Source organism: Bos indicus x Bos taurus, chromosome 15 (genome assembly GCF_003369695.1).
Source record: "Bos indicus x Bos taurus breed Angus x Brahman F1 hybrid chromosome 15, Bos_hybrid_MaternalHap_v2.0, whole genome shotgun sequence".
Lineage (NCBI taxonomy): Eukaryota > Metazoa > Chordata > Mammalia > Artiodactyla > Bovidae > Bos > Bos indicus x Bos taurus.
The window spans coordinates 56,368,668-56,383,855 of NC_040090.1; the positions used below are offsets into that span (position 1 = coordinate 56,368,668).

General features: G+C 50.4%; 2 protein-coding genes across 5 annotated transcripts in view; one reads left to right on the top strand and one right to left on the bottom strand.

The window, feature by feature from the left end:
- The window catches only part of RNF214 (ring finger protein 214), a 51,002-nt gene extending 44,487 nt beyond the window's left edge, over positions 1-6,515 (bottom strand). The window contains exons 1-4 of one of the 3 annotated variants that reach the window (XM_027563633.1): positions 6,414-6,515; positions 4,708-4,823; positions 2,402-2,447; positions 1,163-1,222 (exon numbers count right to left, since the gene is read on the bottom strand). In XM_027563633.1, the coding sequence (XP_027419434.1) occupies positions 1,163-1,222; positions 2,402-2,447; positions 4,708-4,820 (219 nt within the window). In that variant the 5' untranslated portion in view covers positions 4,821-4,823; positions 6,414-6,515. Of the gene's footprint in view, positions 1-1,162; positions 1,223-1,936; positions 2,448-4,707; positions 4,824-6,365 lie in introns of all 3 variants that reach the window. The other 2 variants (XM_027563631.1, XM_027563632.1) reach the window with 2 other exon arrangements.
- Positions 6,516-7,059: 544 nt separating this feature from the next.
- The window catches only part of PCSK7 (proprotein convertase subtilisin/kexin type 7), a 29,386-nt gene continuing 21,257 nt past the window's right edge, over positions 7,060-15,188 (top strand). The window contains exons 1-8 of one of the 2 annotated variants that reach the window (XM_027563629.1): positions 7,060-7,161; positions 8,900-9,021; positions 9,496-9,975; positions 11,027-11,161; positions 11,981-12,146; positions 13,525-13,615; positions 14,483-14,537; positions 14,962-15,100. In XM_027563629.1, coding sequence (XP_027419430.1) covers positions 9,508-9,975; positions 11,027-11,161; positions 11,981-12,146; positions 13,525-13,615; positions 14,483-14,537; positions 14,962-15,100 — 1,054 coding nt within the window. In that variant the 5' untranslated portion in view covers positions 7,060-7,161; positions 8,900-9,021; positions 9,496-9,507. The remainder of the gene's footprint in view (positions 7,162-8,899; positions 9,022-9,495; positions 9,976-11,026; positions 11,162-11,980; positions 12,147-13,524; positions 13,616-14,482; positions 14,538-14,961; positions 15,101-15,188) is intronic. The other variant, XM_027563630.1, reaches the window with a different exon arrangement.

A 15,188-nucleotide genomic window follows, 5' to 3' on the forward strand; every position in this document is an offset into this window, starting at 1 on the left:
GTATCTTTTTACTTGCCTGTTATAAATAACTCCTGAGTTGCTCTCTCTATTTAAAAGTTTTTATTGGCCTCATGTGGTTAACACACTCCAATAACTGACTTCTTTCCATCTGCCCCTCAATTTCTTTGACTTGTGCCAAATATCTTCTTTATTTCCTCTTATATACTCTTTTCTCAATAGTACCTACTGTTCTAGAAAATTCAAAGACAAACAAACAACAAAATATTAACTGGTTTTCCTCCTTATTTCCACTCAACTAACATATCTTATCCTAAAGACCTCTTCCTGAACCAAGGGTGCCTTTCTGCACATTATCCTTCCTTTTAAAAATATACGCCCAGATATTCCCACACATACAAGGTAGAAGTTTTTGCCACAAAATGCCAGGGACAGATCAAGGGGACCACTTTAACAAAAATAAATGTGAAGCTCTCTAAGGTTTAAAAACCAATTACCTAGGAATAAAATAAGAAGACACAACTAAACAATACATGAGAAAAAGACATGATGAAGTTTGAGTGCAAGCTCAACGGTGTGATGAGATGGCCAAAACAAACTGCTGTCAGCTTAAGAAATGGTGTCTCGAATGAGAGAGAGAACAAGGGTCCCATTGTGTTGTGGAGTAATTATACTGTCTGTGCATTAGCTCTCAGGATCACATTTTAAAAGAAACATTGAGAAGATGGAACCTGTCGAGGTGGAAAAGAAGTCAGGATGATGAAAAGCTGAAAAATATATGAAGAAAAGAAGAGTATTAAAAACATCTGGGGACATTTCACCTGGAAAGGTTCAGACCTGAAAGGTAGGAGGAAAAGGCATTAAAAAAAAAAAAAAAAAACACTTTGACTATATTGGGAGCTAACAAGTAAAACATTTTAGATTTACTCTATGTAGCTCAGGAGAGAACTATAACAAGAAGCTTTAGTGGTTCTGTTCTCATCCCATAATAAGATCTAACAGTAAGAGCTATTTTCTAAATGCGTATGTTGCTTTATGAGTAGTAAGCGTCCCATCTCTGGAAGTAATCAAGCAGAAGTTAGCTGATCATCTGTCAGGGATTTTATAAAGGAGATTCCTGCGCCTTTTCCAATTGAGATGATGTGACTCTAGATCTTCCGCGTTAACAGTTTCATATACCAACAATGACAGTTTAACTACTCACCAGATTCTTTTCAATATCTTGATCTGTGTTTACCTCTGAATCAGTTGTCTTAAAGTCAGTCTATAAAGAAAGAAACAATTACATTCAGAACTGTTCAGAGACATTTTAAAAGGCAGAATTATATAGCCCTTTCACTGAGAAATCTGTCACAAGTAACAGAGAAATTAACTTTTTGTTCTTTCTCCTTATCAGCTTCACAGCAAGAGAACTGTAGCTCTGGCAAATGCCCTCTGACATCCATGCTACATTAAGCACTTATCCCACAAAATAACCTGAACGAGACCCAACAACTGATGCAAAGACAACCCCAAGGCTGAAACAAGAATTTTGGCCTCCTACAACTTATTGTGCCCATTCTTCTTTCTATGATAAAGCATATCAGTCACTAGAAGGCAGGAGACATTGTACTTCTTAAGATGTAGGTCAGAGAATAAACAAGGATTCCTCCTGCAAGTGCGAAGATGAGAAATAAGAATGCTAATGACCTACGCTCATCAGTTACTCAGTGCAAGCGATTGTATGTAGGTCATGAAGTTCCTAGTCGCCATGATAGATACTGGCTGTTACTTATGGAACATCAGTAACAACAGAATGAAGTTATCACAGAGCACCATATGAGAGTAGTATGAGAGTTGCCAGTAAAAAAAAAAGAGAGAGAGAGACAGAGCAGTTCTCCACCAACTAGGAAGAATTATCTCCTGCCCTCCAAAAAAAAAAAAAAAATTAAATTAAAAGCCCGAATTCCATGTTAGTAGTAGAAACTTGATACTTGACCTGGACAGCAATGTTCTGAGAAAGCTTCAGGGAAGAGCTATCCTGATCATCATCCTGATCCACTCTGACTCCTTCAACCCCATTTGCTGGAGGCACCACAGGTGGGAACTCCAAGCCTGGGTCCCTGCTCCCTTCCTTTAGGATGGAGGCTTGTGGGGCCTTCTCTTCAGGACAATTCCCGGAGGCAAGCTGCTTTGTATGGCACCCTGCCTTAAGAGACCGAGTGGCGGGGTGGAGGCTCTCCTGGAGGCACGTGTCCCCCTCCTCTCCTGCCGTGCTGGCCACATCCTTCAGATCAGACTGGGACCCACCGCCAGACAGACCAAGGGCCGTGGCTATCAAGTTTTCTCCTAAAACCGCCCGGTGCGCTGCTGAAGTGTCACCTGCTGATGAGCCAGGATTCTGCTCTGGGTGTTCCAAATGGGCATTTCTGTTATTCTCCTTGGTTATCGTTTGGTTACTTACACTCGACAGAGGCGAGTTCTTATGCTTCTGTGCAGGGTCTTTGGGGCTATGAAAACAGAAGATAAAGTTTCACTCTTCATCCAGTCTTAAAGAGGCTGAAACATATAAGACTTTTAATACAACCACTAGAAGAATAAGACTGGCCTATACAAGCCCCTCCAAATTATCAGGATGAAAAGGAACTTAGCTTCCATTCAGTAATTTTGATCACACACACACAGAGTATAGCACAGTGGTGAAGAATCTGGGTTCTGGAGACAGTCCACAATAAATAATCACACATGAATGACTCTGGGGACCCAGAAATTGGGGGGTGTCAAATTTAATAATTTGGGGGAATGCAGATGAAATAGCCTACTGTTATACTATTTCATTTAAGTACATGTACTACTTTTGTTACACATAATATTTTTAATAAATAAAATATTAATTTGGAATTCTACTCTCGTTTCACAAAAATAATTCACACTCAAATTCCCTAGACAGATCTTTGACCAGAACCACTTTTTAGGTTCTTCAACCGCTTTCTAGAGCACAGCATCACTACTTCATGTTGCCTGAAGTACAGACAATTTTGAATCCAAAATTGAAGCTGCCAGTAGAAATTTTATCCCAGATGACACATGTATAACACTGGAAAAACTGTTTTTATGATTGCCACAACCATTAACATACTGTTTTTAAGAGAGATCTTCAAAATCTATTTATAAGGACATCCAACGTTCACAACTCTTTCACCCAATAATAATGACTATATATGCATTAAATTCTTTTGCCATTAGAAAAATTAAAACTGATTCTGTCCGCCGATACCCTTAAGGACTCCAAACCAGCACTGACTGAGGCTTTAGGTCATTATGCCTTTCTTTCCTCAAGTACCTACTGTTCTAGAAAATTCAAAAACAAACAAACACAACAACAAAATAGTACCTACTGTTCAAAATAAAACAACAGAGAACATCTTGTAAAATGAAAATCTTTATAAACGCTCTTTGCTGACTCCTCGCTGGGATCAAGCAGGCTACGGGGACACAAATTATAAATTTGGACAGACACAGTAACTAGGCGTGAATCCTGACTGCTATTTACTAGTGGTTTAACTCTGGGCAAGTTATTTAACTCCATTTGCAAAACAGAAATAATATTACCTACCTAATAGGGATTATTGTGAGGATTACATGAGATAAAGCATCTGCAGTGTTTAGTTCTGGCATACAGTAAACACTCAATAAACCTTAGCTGCTATTATTATTACTAGTAGTATGTGCCTGTTTTTTTTTTTTTTTTTTTTTAAGCTGCACCATGCAGCATGTGGGACGAGGGATTGAAACCATGCCCCCTGCATTGGAAGGGCAGAGTCTTATTAACCACTGGACCACCAGGGAAGTGCACTATTTATAAAATGAAGATGCGAGTTTATGGTGAGGTTTTACTTAACTCCTGTCCCCATTATCCACTAACAAACCTCTCTTCTTCATTTAAATAGCTATTTATTAAGTACACTGGAGTCAGACAAGCCTGAGTTTAAATCCTGACTCCAACACAGCATGGTAACCTTGGGCAAGTTACTAACGTCTCTCTGTCTTAGTTTTCTCACCTGTTAATGGGAATAATAGTATTAACACCTACCTCCTGGGATTGTTAGGAGAATTAAATGTATTAACACATACAGAGCTGCTAGGACACTGTTATCTATTGCATTAGGTCCTATGTACTGTACAAAAGTGTTGAGGTAGCCAACCTAGTACAACATTATACATAACAATGGTTTAATCACTATAAAATGCCAAGGCTGGTTAACCATAATTCCAGTCTTCAAAGAGTTTAGTTGGAAGGCAAACTACACACATGAAGTAGTAAGTCATACTAACAAAGCTATCTATTTATCTATAATACAAATGTAGATCCATGTACATATACATATACAAAGCATACATATATACTAAGTGTGTGTGTGTGTATATATATATATACACACACAATATACAGGTACAATATATAAACATATAGTTAAATAAACAGTCCATGTAGGAGAAGTTGGGAAATATTTGCATTTTCAAATAAGTTTGACCAGCTGTATTCTATTTACTCAACAAACAATTAGCATGCCTGCTGAGTGTTGGATACTATGAGGGGTACCAAATATACAAATATAGATCAGACAGTCCCTACTTTTAAAAAAGCTTCATCGAGGGCAATGCCTCTAGAGCCAAAAAGGGGAAAGACCAACTACACTTCTGTAAGAAGTCCATCTCCAAAGCCCCTCACCCAAACGAAATCTACCCAGTCAGGAGTCCACACGTTACCTTAGACCATCTGGGGGACCTTCATCTGGTTTGGAAGCACAGACACTAGAAGAGGATTCCGGAGGATTGGGAGCAGTGGCCACCACGCCAGCTACCTCAGATGCTGCCATCATGCTCTGCACATTCAGAAACAAATTACAGCTACAAGTTCCAAGACTTCAAAACAAATGTATCTTTCCCCATCAGAATGTCCATACAGCAGAATCATATCAGGAAAGAAACACAAAGAAAAAGCTGGGCTCCAGGAGAAAATACTTCAGAGTATTCCTCAACAGGATATAAAAAGAGCCATGGCATGCAATAGGCCCCAAGGGACATCAATCCTCAAACATCATTATATATATCATTACATATATTACACACACATATATGTGTGTGTGTAAACAACACTATATATGCCTGTGCAAAGCTTTTTCAGTTTAGGAGAAATGCAGTCTCACAGACTGTGAGAATCCTCCAAATGATCCACATACCTACCTTGCTTAATATCATTTACAAAAGATGTGATTTGGGGCCTAATATCAATGGTATCTTATGTTTTAAAATCATTTTATGCCTGTCACATTAAAAGCATTCTCCATTAATATACGTTTTCTGGAAGTATTCTTGTGGGAGAGAAAAAATAGTTATTTAATTGGGCAATCCAAGTATCTTTTACTCTGTGTTCCCCACAGATGGGAAAAGTTTGACAACCACTGACTGCGGAAAGTACACTCTTCAGTTACTGGAGGTGCAAAAGAGTATGAGAATCTCAGTTACTCCAGCATGAAAATGAGAAGATGAAAAACAGTAATCCAAGTAAGGGAAGTGGGACAGGGGCCTTTTTTAGATCAAAAGGTCATCCTTTATGTTGCAGGACAAATTCATGGCCTTCTATGGTGAAAAGATAAAAAAGAATATGGGAGGAGGGAGTGTAACATAAGGTTAGCTTAAATCTCGTTTTTATTTTAATAGCATCCCAGGTACATCCCTGACCCGCGAAGAAAGCATAGGGCAGGCATGGAGGCTGGCCTGTGTCAACACTTAAGTCCCAGGCTATCGTCCCCCTGTGCCTCAGTTTTCCCCATCATACGAGGGTTCCAGGAGAAAAACGGGCCCCAGATCGCCATTACTGTTCTCACAGGTGCAAAATGTCCTGCCCCATCGGAGCCCGGGCCGGGGGTTCCCGGCGCCCGGTCAACAAAACCACAGGTCACGGGTCCTATGTGCAACTCGGTGGCTGAGAGCCGCAGAGGGGAGGGGGACGGGGACATCTGGTAGGAGGCTGCGGCCGGGGCGGGGGGCGTTAGGTCGAAGAGGCCAAGGGGAGCCTCGCACCGCAACCCGGCGGCGATCAGACGGCGAAGCCGAGAGCGACGGGTCAGCGGGGGAGATCCGGGGACGGTCGCGAAAGGGACAATGGGGGGAAGCGACGCCGAGTGGTCCTGGCCGCCCTCCACAGCGGGGCTGGCCCTACCGGCCGATCCCTCCGGCCAGAGCCCCCTTCGCACCTTGCCCTCGGCCCCCCGGTCAGGCTGCCAACCCCGCGTCCCACTTCTAGGCCGGGACCCCCATGCCCGTCCCCGCAACTCCCTCCACACACACCCCACCCCCCCCGCAGCCTCGACCCCCGCCCCTCGCACCGCAGCCCCTCGCCCGCGCGCCCGCCCCGCACACACCTCCCGCGTCGCGCCCCCGGGAGCGAACGGGGGAGGGACGGGACGCACCTGAGCGGGCGGAGCGGGGGGGAGGGGGCGGTCGAACCTGGGGGGGAGGGGTCGAGCGCCGGCCCGCGCGCGCGACACCTCCCACTTCCGGCGGCACGAGCGGCGGGGGGCGAGGCTCGGCCCCGGAGAGGAGAGGCCGCGGTGGCACCCGCGCCGCCGCAGATGGCGCCCCCTGGCGGCCGGAGTCGGCGCGGTCGGGGCCGAGGGTTGGGGACCGGGGGGACACGGACTTGGCGGAAACCGTCCCTTGCGCTAAGATGCTAGTGGATTCCGCCCGGGCGCAGGGACTTGAGAGATGGCGACCGCGAGAAGGACTTGAGACCTGGCGGAGGGAGAACCCCTCTCTAGGAAGGTTATCAGGCAAGAGTCAGGGTCATGGCGGTCAGAGAGAGAAGAGGAACAAGTGTTGTTTTAAAGGTCTCAACCGAGATGCCTTGTCCAGAGGACGCCATGAGGGAGAGGACCGGCCTTATGGAGAGGGTAGCTTCTGCAGGTGCCCCGAGGACGCGGGGCGGTGGGCCAGCCGCCGCACACGCTGCTTCCTCAGCGGAGGACGCCCGGAGAAGCCGCCCCGCCCCCGGCGCCCCCACAACGTCGCCGGCGGCTCCTGGCCGCTCTCTCGGCCCGGCCGGGGGCTCGCCGCTGATTGGCTGCGCCGCCGGGCGGAAGTGATGCTGCTGTCACCGGCTTCTCGGGCTCCCGCGGAGCCGCGAGTTTCCGCAGGCGGGCGGCGGCGGCGGCCGGGCCGGTGAGTTGGGAACTCGGTGGGGGCGGGGCATTGGAAGTCCGGGTGCTCTAGAACTGGGGGTGGGGGCGGCTGCTGCCGCTGTCTGAGAATGAGCGAGCTGCCCAGAGGGTGCCTTCATTCCCCGCGTGCGCGAGCCCAGGGAGAAGGGGCCACGGCGTCCAGGATTCCAAGATCGTGCGGGTCCTCTGAGGAGAAGGGGGCCCTTTGCACCGGGCATTGGAGGCCAGCGGTCGATGAAACTGACCTCTGGCAGGCAGCCTGATTTCTAGGAACAGGTTGTAGAGGTTGCGAGCTTCCCAAGAGGAGGAGGAGGAAGACAGCCTCTTGGGAACAGGAATCTTGGACTCGGGCTGCCCTCCTTGGCACCTAAGAGCTGTAGAGACACGCCTAGTTAGTTGGGGCGAAGTTGAGATCTGCTTTCAGATGATAGCTAAGGTTTCTTTCCCAAAAGCCGAGGGTGGAGGTGAGCTGCGGGGTCAAGTCCTGCCCTGCCAGAAGGACTGGAGGATGTGGTGGTCAGGTTTCTCCTGTCTTCCTGAAATCTGTGGGCTCCTCTGAGACGGAAGGAGCCTTGCTCAGTTGGGTCGCTATCAACTTATCTCACAAGAATTTTCTTTTGCTTCAGTAAGGCCTGCAGATTGGGAAGGACACCTGAGTGTCTTGGGACAGTGTAGGGTGCCATCGGGCAGGGAGGTATTTTCCTGGGAACCTAAGAGAGAAGGAGATATGTGGATCTGGGGAAGGAAATGTTAGGTGGCGGAGGTTCCCTTCTCCCTTTCCAAAGAGACTTGTGTACAATACCCATATTTTCAGACTGATCCACTTGGGTATGTGTGCGGGTACTAAGCCCTGCCTCAAGGTGACCCCCTGCCCCCCAGCCCACTAGAAAGCAGATGCTTCTGAAGGAGCTCAGCCACCAGTAGGGACACACTTGTCCCACGGCCCAGTCACCTGTCCCTGTCCCCACATTTGCCCACTAATTTGGCCCTTCTGTCAAGCCATGGGTGGCAGTCCCAGGTTTAGAACACTTCACAGACAACTTGCTGAGCTAGTGACTAAGGGAAGCCCTGCAGTGGTGCTTTCCAATCCCCACCCCACCCACTTGCCTCTTATTCCTGTTCAGTTTTGTTTGCATTCTGAACTTTTCCCCATTTTCCCCCCCGCCTCCTCCTACTCTTATTTCCCCTGGCGTCCTTCACAGGTACAGAAACCAGGAAATGAGCTACCACCCAGACTTCTAAAGAAGCAGTCCTACCTACTTTTTTGTTCTTTTTTTAAAAAAATATTTAGTTGTCTATTATTTATTTTGGCTGCACCGGGTCTTAGCTGTGGCATGCCGGATCTTTAGTTGCTGCTTGTGGAATCAGTTCCCTGACCAGGGATCGAACCCAGGCCCTCTGCATTGGGAGCACAGAGTCTTAGCCAGTGGACCAGGAGGCAAGTCCCCTATCTACTTTTTCAAGAGAAGTTTTGAGTAAGAGTTCAAGCCCTCCTCTCAGCATCTAGGAAAAAAAAAGAAGAGGATGGCCTGATGTTTAGGATGAGAAGTAGGGTTTCTGGGTTTTGTACCCATCTGGCCTTACTATACCACTTTGGTTCCAGTCTGTGACCTATTTGAGATTCCTGCAAGTGATCATTAGCAGTTTCTTTGGTCACAGATCCCAGGGTTCCTGGCTAGCCTCTGCTTGCTCCACTGGGTTTGGGAGGACACCATTTCTTGTTTTCTTGGGGTGTACAGGTCTGCAGTCTGTGCTGGGAGTCACCGCTACTCACAGCGGAAGGAATGCCTTTTCTCCATTTGCACAAAATGAGCGTGAGGTGGTTAACCAGACCAGGAGCTCAGCCTCACTCTGAGTCCAGGTGGGAATGGGGCCCCACTGTGGGAAGTTAGCCCTCAAGACCACGGATGGGTCTGAGAAGTCAGCTGGGGAAAGATTTCTGTCCCCTCTGAAGAAGGGAGGAGGGTCTCTTCTAAAGAACAATCATGGAGCTGCCAGGAATTGGCAGGAGCGATACGACTTCTGCGCTCAAGATGGCAACAGTGGGGAAGAGCAGTGTGGTACCTGTTAGCACCTGGACCTCCTGCTTGATTGTTTCGTGACAATCATGCCATTGAGGGACCCACTAGGCTTACTTCTGGCCCCCCACTCCCTCCAGGGGCTTATCCCTGTTGGTCAGAGATCAATGTGAATGAAAAGAGAAGATCACACGTTTAACGATTTAAAAGGCATGGGTTAGGAGTCTCCGGGTATGGTACCTTGGTGCTTGGTCGCCCCCTGAGAGTCCTGCTGTTATCAGCTGTCTTACCTCTGATGTCCTTCTCTTTGTCCGCAGCCTACTGCTCTGATGCCGAAAGGGAGGCAGAAAGTGCCACACTCAGATGCCCCCCTGGGCCTGCCCACGGGCCTCTGGCTGGAGTTAGCTGGGCTCTTCCTACTGCTTCCCTGGGTTATGGGCCTGGTGGGGGCAGGTGGGCCCAGGGCCCAGGGCCCCAGGGGGCTAAGCTGGGCAGTGCGTCTGGATGGTCCGGAAGGCGAGGGAGCAGAGGAGTCGCTGGAACGGCGGGCAGATGCTCTGGCCCAGGCGACGGGGCTGATGAACGCAGGGCGCATCGGGGAGCTCCAGGGGCACTACCTCTTGGTCCAGCCAGCAGGGCATCGCCAGGCCCGGCAGGTCAAGGCCATCCGGCAGCAGGTGGAGGCCGTGCTGGCCAGGCACGAAGCTGTGCGCTGGCACTCAGAACAGAGGCTGCTCAAGCGGACCAAGCGTGGCGTCCACTTCAATGACCCCAAGTACCCGCAGCAGTGGCACCTGGTGAGTCCAGCCCTGCCGATTCCAGCTTCAGACAGCTAGGGCAGGGGTACCCGGTGCTTGTGGGCATTTGTCTGTGTTAACTCTTCAGGGGCCTCCCATCCTTTGCTTGAGGAGACGTTTCCGTGGGCTTCGATGATAGGCTTCATCCTCGGGCTCCACGTGCTCTGTGCTCACTCTCAGAGAGCCAGAGGACTGCAGTGCCCGGCGCGGGTGCTGGGGCCAGGCCGCCTGGGCTGCCTGCCACTGACTAGCCTGTGCCTTTGGGCGCACTGTTTAACCTCTCTGTTAATGGAGAGGGCAATGGTTACAGTTAAGTGAACTAATGTATGTGTGCTGGACACATGGGAAACACTTTACAAGAGTTAGCTAGTAACATTATATTATACAATGTGAATGTAATGTATATCATGCCTGTGTGGGGTTAGCTAGTAATGTTATGTTATACAATGTTAATATAATGTATATCATGCCTGTGCAGGGGTTAGCTAGTAATGTTATACTATACAATGTTAATATGATGTATATCATGCGTGCAGTGGATACTAAGTCGCTTCACTCACGTCCTACTCTGTGACCCCATGGACTGTAGCCACCAGGCTCCTCTGTCCATGGGATTCTGCAGGCAAGAATACTGGAGTGGGTTGCCATGCCCTCCTCCAGGGGATCTTCCCAACCTAGGGATTGAACCTGTGCCTCTTATGTCTCCTGCATTGGCAGGTGGGTTCTTTACCACTAGTGCCACCTGGGAAGCCCCAGTGTATATCATACGGCATATTAATACCCAGCCCTTAACCCTAGTCACTTTCACCCTTGTTGCCCATGAGTGATGCCAAGCTTTCCTGGACACCTGGGCTGTGGCAGAGCTCTCACAGGTTCCCTCCTTGGCTCCGTCCCCACCTACCCCTGTTTGTCCATCCCTCTCTCTGGCCCCCTGACAGAGGCCAAGGGCGCGAAGGGGCTGCTCGCTATACTTGTCTCCCTATGAGCTGTGCTGTGCATCACTGGACTCCCAAGGCTCAGAGAGCAGTTCCTGACCCCGTCTCTCCCCCAGAATAACCGGCGGAGCCCCGGCAGGGACATCAATGTGACGGGTGTCTGGGAGCGCAATGTCACCGGGCGCGGGGTGACCGTGGTGGTCGTGGACGACGGCGTGGAGCACACCATCCAGGACATCGCCCCCAACTACGTGAGTGGCCCTGGAGTCAGTCCCGCCCCCTGGCCTTACCTGATTCTTGATGTTGCCTCAGGCCTGTTCCCTTTCCCAGTGACCTCTCACTGGGCCAGAGGGAAGGGCCTCGGAGGTAGGATGCTGCTCTTCATCTGCTCCTCTCCCCCAGGCAGCCTTGTGCCTGGCAGCTAGATCACAGGCTCCAGCTCAGCAGAGAGATACTTCCTGGATCCTGCTGCCACTCCCTGCCCTGGGAAATAAGGAGTAGCCCTAGGCAAATTCCCTCTCCACTCAAGTCCCAGTGCCTCCCCCTCTATAAAGCCTGCCCTTTAAGTAGCCGGAAGCCTCTTTTATCCCAGGCTTACCATGGAAGCAGCTCCTGGGCATATTTCTATAATATTGGCCAAGAGAGAAGTTTGCCTAGAGCTATAGCACTTCTGGCGCTAAAGAGCCTGCCTGCCAATGCAGGAGGCCCAACAGACTCAAGTTCAGTCCCCAGGTCAGGAAGATCCCCTGGAGAAGGAAATGGCAAACTCCTCCAGTATTCTTGCCTGGAGAATCCCATGGACAGAGGAACCTGGCTGGCCACAGTCCATGGGGTCGCAAAGAGTCGGGCACGACTGAAGCAACTTGGCACAGCACAGCACAGCACGCAGCACTTCTCAGCTTTGCCCTAGGTGTCCTGTCCTTCTGCCGTCTGTGTGGCTGGCAGAGATGGGCCCGCAGTGTTGGCTCAGAGCCCCAAACCCCCAGTTCTCTCTCCCTGAGCTCCAAGAGCTGACCGGTTGGAACCAGTGAGTGACGACATCTCCCCCCTCCTCCCCTGCCATGTTTCAGAGCCCTGAGGGCAGCTATGACCTCAACTCTAATGACCCTGACCCCATGCCCCACCCGGACTTGGAGAATGGCAACCACCACGGCACGCGGTGCGCAGGCGAGATTGCTGCCGTGCCCAACAACAGCTTCTGTGCGGTGGGAGTAGCGTTCGGGAGCCGCATAGCAGGTACCTCCAGTCCAGCCTCAGTACACCCCCCGGCCCTGCTGTGACTGCTGTCTTCATCCTTTGTCCCTCCTCCTTGAATTCCAACACGACTTTATTTCCCCTTCAACACACAGCAGAAAGCAAAGGGTACACTTATAAATAGGTGTCTGCAGGACAGATCGGCTCATTGATTTTTTCTCAGTGCTTTGGTGTTTCTAACATGTTTTTAGCAGCAAACCCCACTTCAAAAAGGGCTTCCCAGGTGGCTCAGTGGTAAAGAATTCGCTTGTCAATCAATGTAGGAGACACAAGAGATGTGGGTTTAATCCCTGGATCAGGAAGATCCCCTGGAGTAGAAAATGGCAACCCACTCCAGTATTTTTGCCTAGAAAATTCCATGGACAGAGGACCCTAGCATGGTCCGTGGGGTCACAAAGAGTCGGACACGACTGAGCACGCACGACTATATAAAACAGCTAAGAACGTGGAAATGAGCTGGATGAGAGATGGAGGTAAAAGGCCACCTGCTCAGACCCCACTTCCCTTTTCCTGATCATGGTTATGCCCCATCAGTGCTCAGCTCATTGTAATGATAGCTCCTTTTACTTATCCATGATATTGTATTTTCATGGTTTACCAATGGCCTCCTCATCTCCCCTTCTTTCTTGATCCCGTGTGTCTGTGGAGGCCCCTCTCCCTTCTCCCAGCTCTCTAGCTCCCGCCCCTGCTGATGGTCACTGTCTGCTTCCAATCCCTTCAAGAGAGCTGAGTGGCCTTGGCCCATACTGGGGTGGTTCTATGGCCCCTTGGCCTCTCGGTCTTTGTCCATCAAGGCAGAGGGTGAAGGGAATGGATGCAGACGCCTTCCTGGTGATTTCTCATAAACGCTTGGAGCCTGCATTTACGAGGCTGGAACAGAGTGGCTGCATTCCTCCTATAGTCCAGCAGGGGACAGCAGCCCTCTCTGTAAATGAGACTACAGAGGGAGGGAGCCCAGGTCCCTTCTGAGAGCTCCACCAGGATGTGACCTGCCCCGTCTTAGAAGGTGAGACTAGACCGTGGGAGGACCAATGGGCTGAGAACCATCTGTTGAATACCATCTGTGTCAGGCATCGCTGCAGTGTTTTATGAGATAGAGGATGCATGAAAAAAGGGAACTTTGGATTCCCTACCTTCTAGCCTATGCCTCTGCCCACCAGACCCCAGGATCCGTAAAGTCTAAGATTTAGCATTACATTAGAAAATATTTCTGGCCAGGTACATGCACGTGATATAAAGATTCAAAAGATCCGAGAGCGCTTAGAAAAGTTAAGTCTCCACAGGGGGCCCCCACAACCACCCGGCTCCCCATCTAGGAGACCAGCATTACTGAGGAGCTGGTATGGCCTACACTGCCTAGGTATCCGGGTACTGGATGGACCCCTGACAGACAGCATGGAGGCTGTGGCGTTCAATAAACACTACCAGATCAACGACATCTACAGCTGCAGGTGAGGTGCAGCCAGGAGCAAGGTGAAGGGTCCAGAGGCGGGGGCACCGGGCGAAGCCCCCACCAGAGAACAGCGGTGTGTGGGGGGCTCTCCCATGGGGTACAACCTGTAAGTCCACTGCCCTCATTTCTCCAGACCCCCAGCTTCTGGATTCTCCATCTTAAGCCCCAAGTCACCCCAGTGATCAGGTTGCCACACAAGAAGTGTTCCATCCCGCCTTGAGTTTATTTAATAAACTCGTAATGCTCTGGAAGAAATTTAGGATTCCTGTCCTACCACAACTGGGCTGAATACCCAGTGCAAAGCCCCTCTGCCCCCACCCAGGGGCAGCTCCAGGTTGTGGATCTGGCAGGAAGGGGGTGGCTGATAAGCAGGAGCTGAGGTTGGGTTGCTGGCGCCGCATCGATGGCAGCCTGTTCTTCCCCAGCCAGTATCTCCTGTAGATACACAACGTCCTCCACATGTAGAGAAAGGACCGAGAACTCCTAGACACCTTACACAGGTTGTCTACTTCCTTCGCAGGTGCTCTGCCATCAGGCCTAGAATTAGCTTCTTTGGTGGGGAAGGGGTGGCCTCTCATCCCTTTCCACCACTCTGTACTCCCTGGGGACCTGAGAAGGGGTTTTTAGGAGCAGGTTAGAGTAGTCCTGAACTCGGAAAGTTTCCAAGGACAAGAACATTAGCACGTCCTTCTGTTTTCCACTTTGGAGTGAGGGCTGGACTCTTACGTCCTTTCATCACGCGAGTCCTGGGCTGGAGCCCTTGGGAGGAGGGGAAGCGTGGGGCAGAGGGATGGCCCGCCGAGGCTGGGCTGGGTGGGCAGCCACGGCCTGGCCCTGGCTCTTCCCACTGGGTGTCTCTCCACAGCTGGGGACCAGACGATGACGGGAAGACAGTGGATGGACCCCACCAGCTGGGCAAGGTAGCTGGGAACCGTGGAGACCTTGGGGACCAAGTTCACCCTCGTCATCCCATTCCCGGAAGTGCTCCCGCCCTCCCCCAGACCTGCCTTGTAGCCCCGACCACTCCTTTGGGAACAGCACTCCTGCCCTGGGGTGAAGGGGTGAGGGGGACATTCTTAGAATGGAGCAGTGCTTTGCTCTGATTTTGTGCTCAGCTCCGCATTTCTGGCCCACCTTCTCTGATAAGCAGAGCACATCCATCAAGCAGTTGTTCCACTAATAGCCCCCTAACCCTCTTAAGTCCATCTTTAAGTCTCTTTCTCCCTTGTCCAATGCCCTTGAGGTTTTTTGTTTTCCTTCTAGAAGGGGACAGGAGGGCGAGTGGCGTGGTAGGTGGGGTCTTCCTGTGAGTTCCTCAGCTGACCTGGGTGTTTTGCTCCTCAGGCTGCCTTGCAGCACGGGGTGATCGCTGGCCGCCAGGGCTTTGGGAGCATCTTTGTGGTGGCCAGTGGCAATGGGGGCCAGCACAACGACAACTGCAACTACGATGGCTATGCCAACTCCATCTACACTGTCACCATAGGTAGGGGGCCCAGTGGTCCCACAGCGCACGGGTGCTCACGTTGTGTGTGTGTGTGTGAGAGAGAGAGAGGGAGAGAAAGAGAGACTCA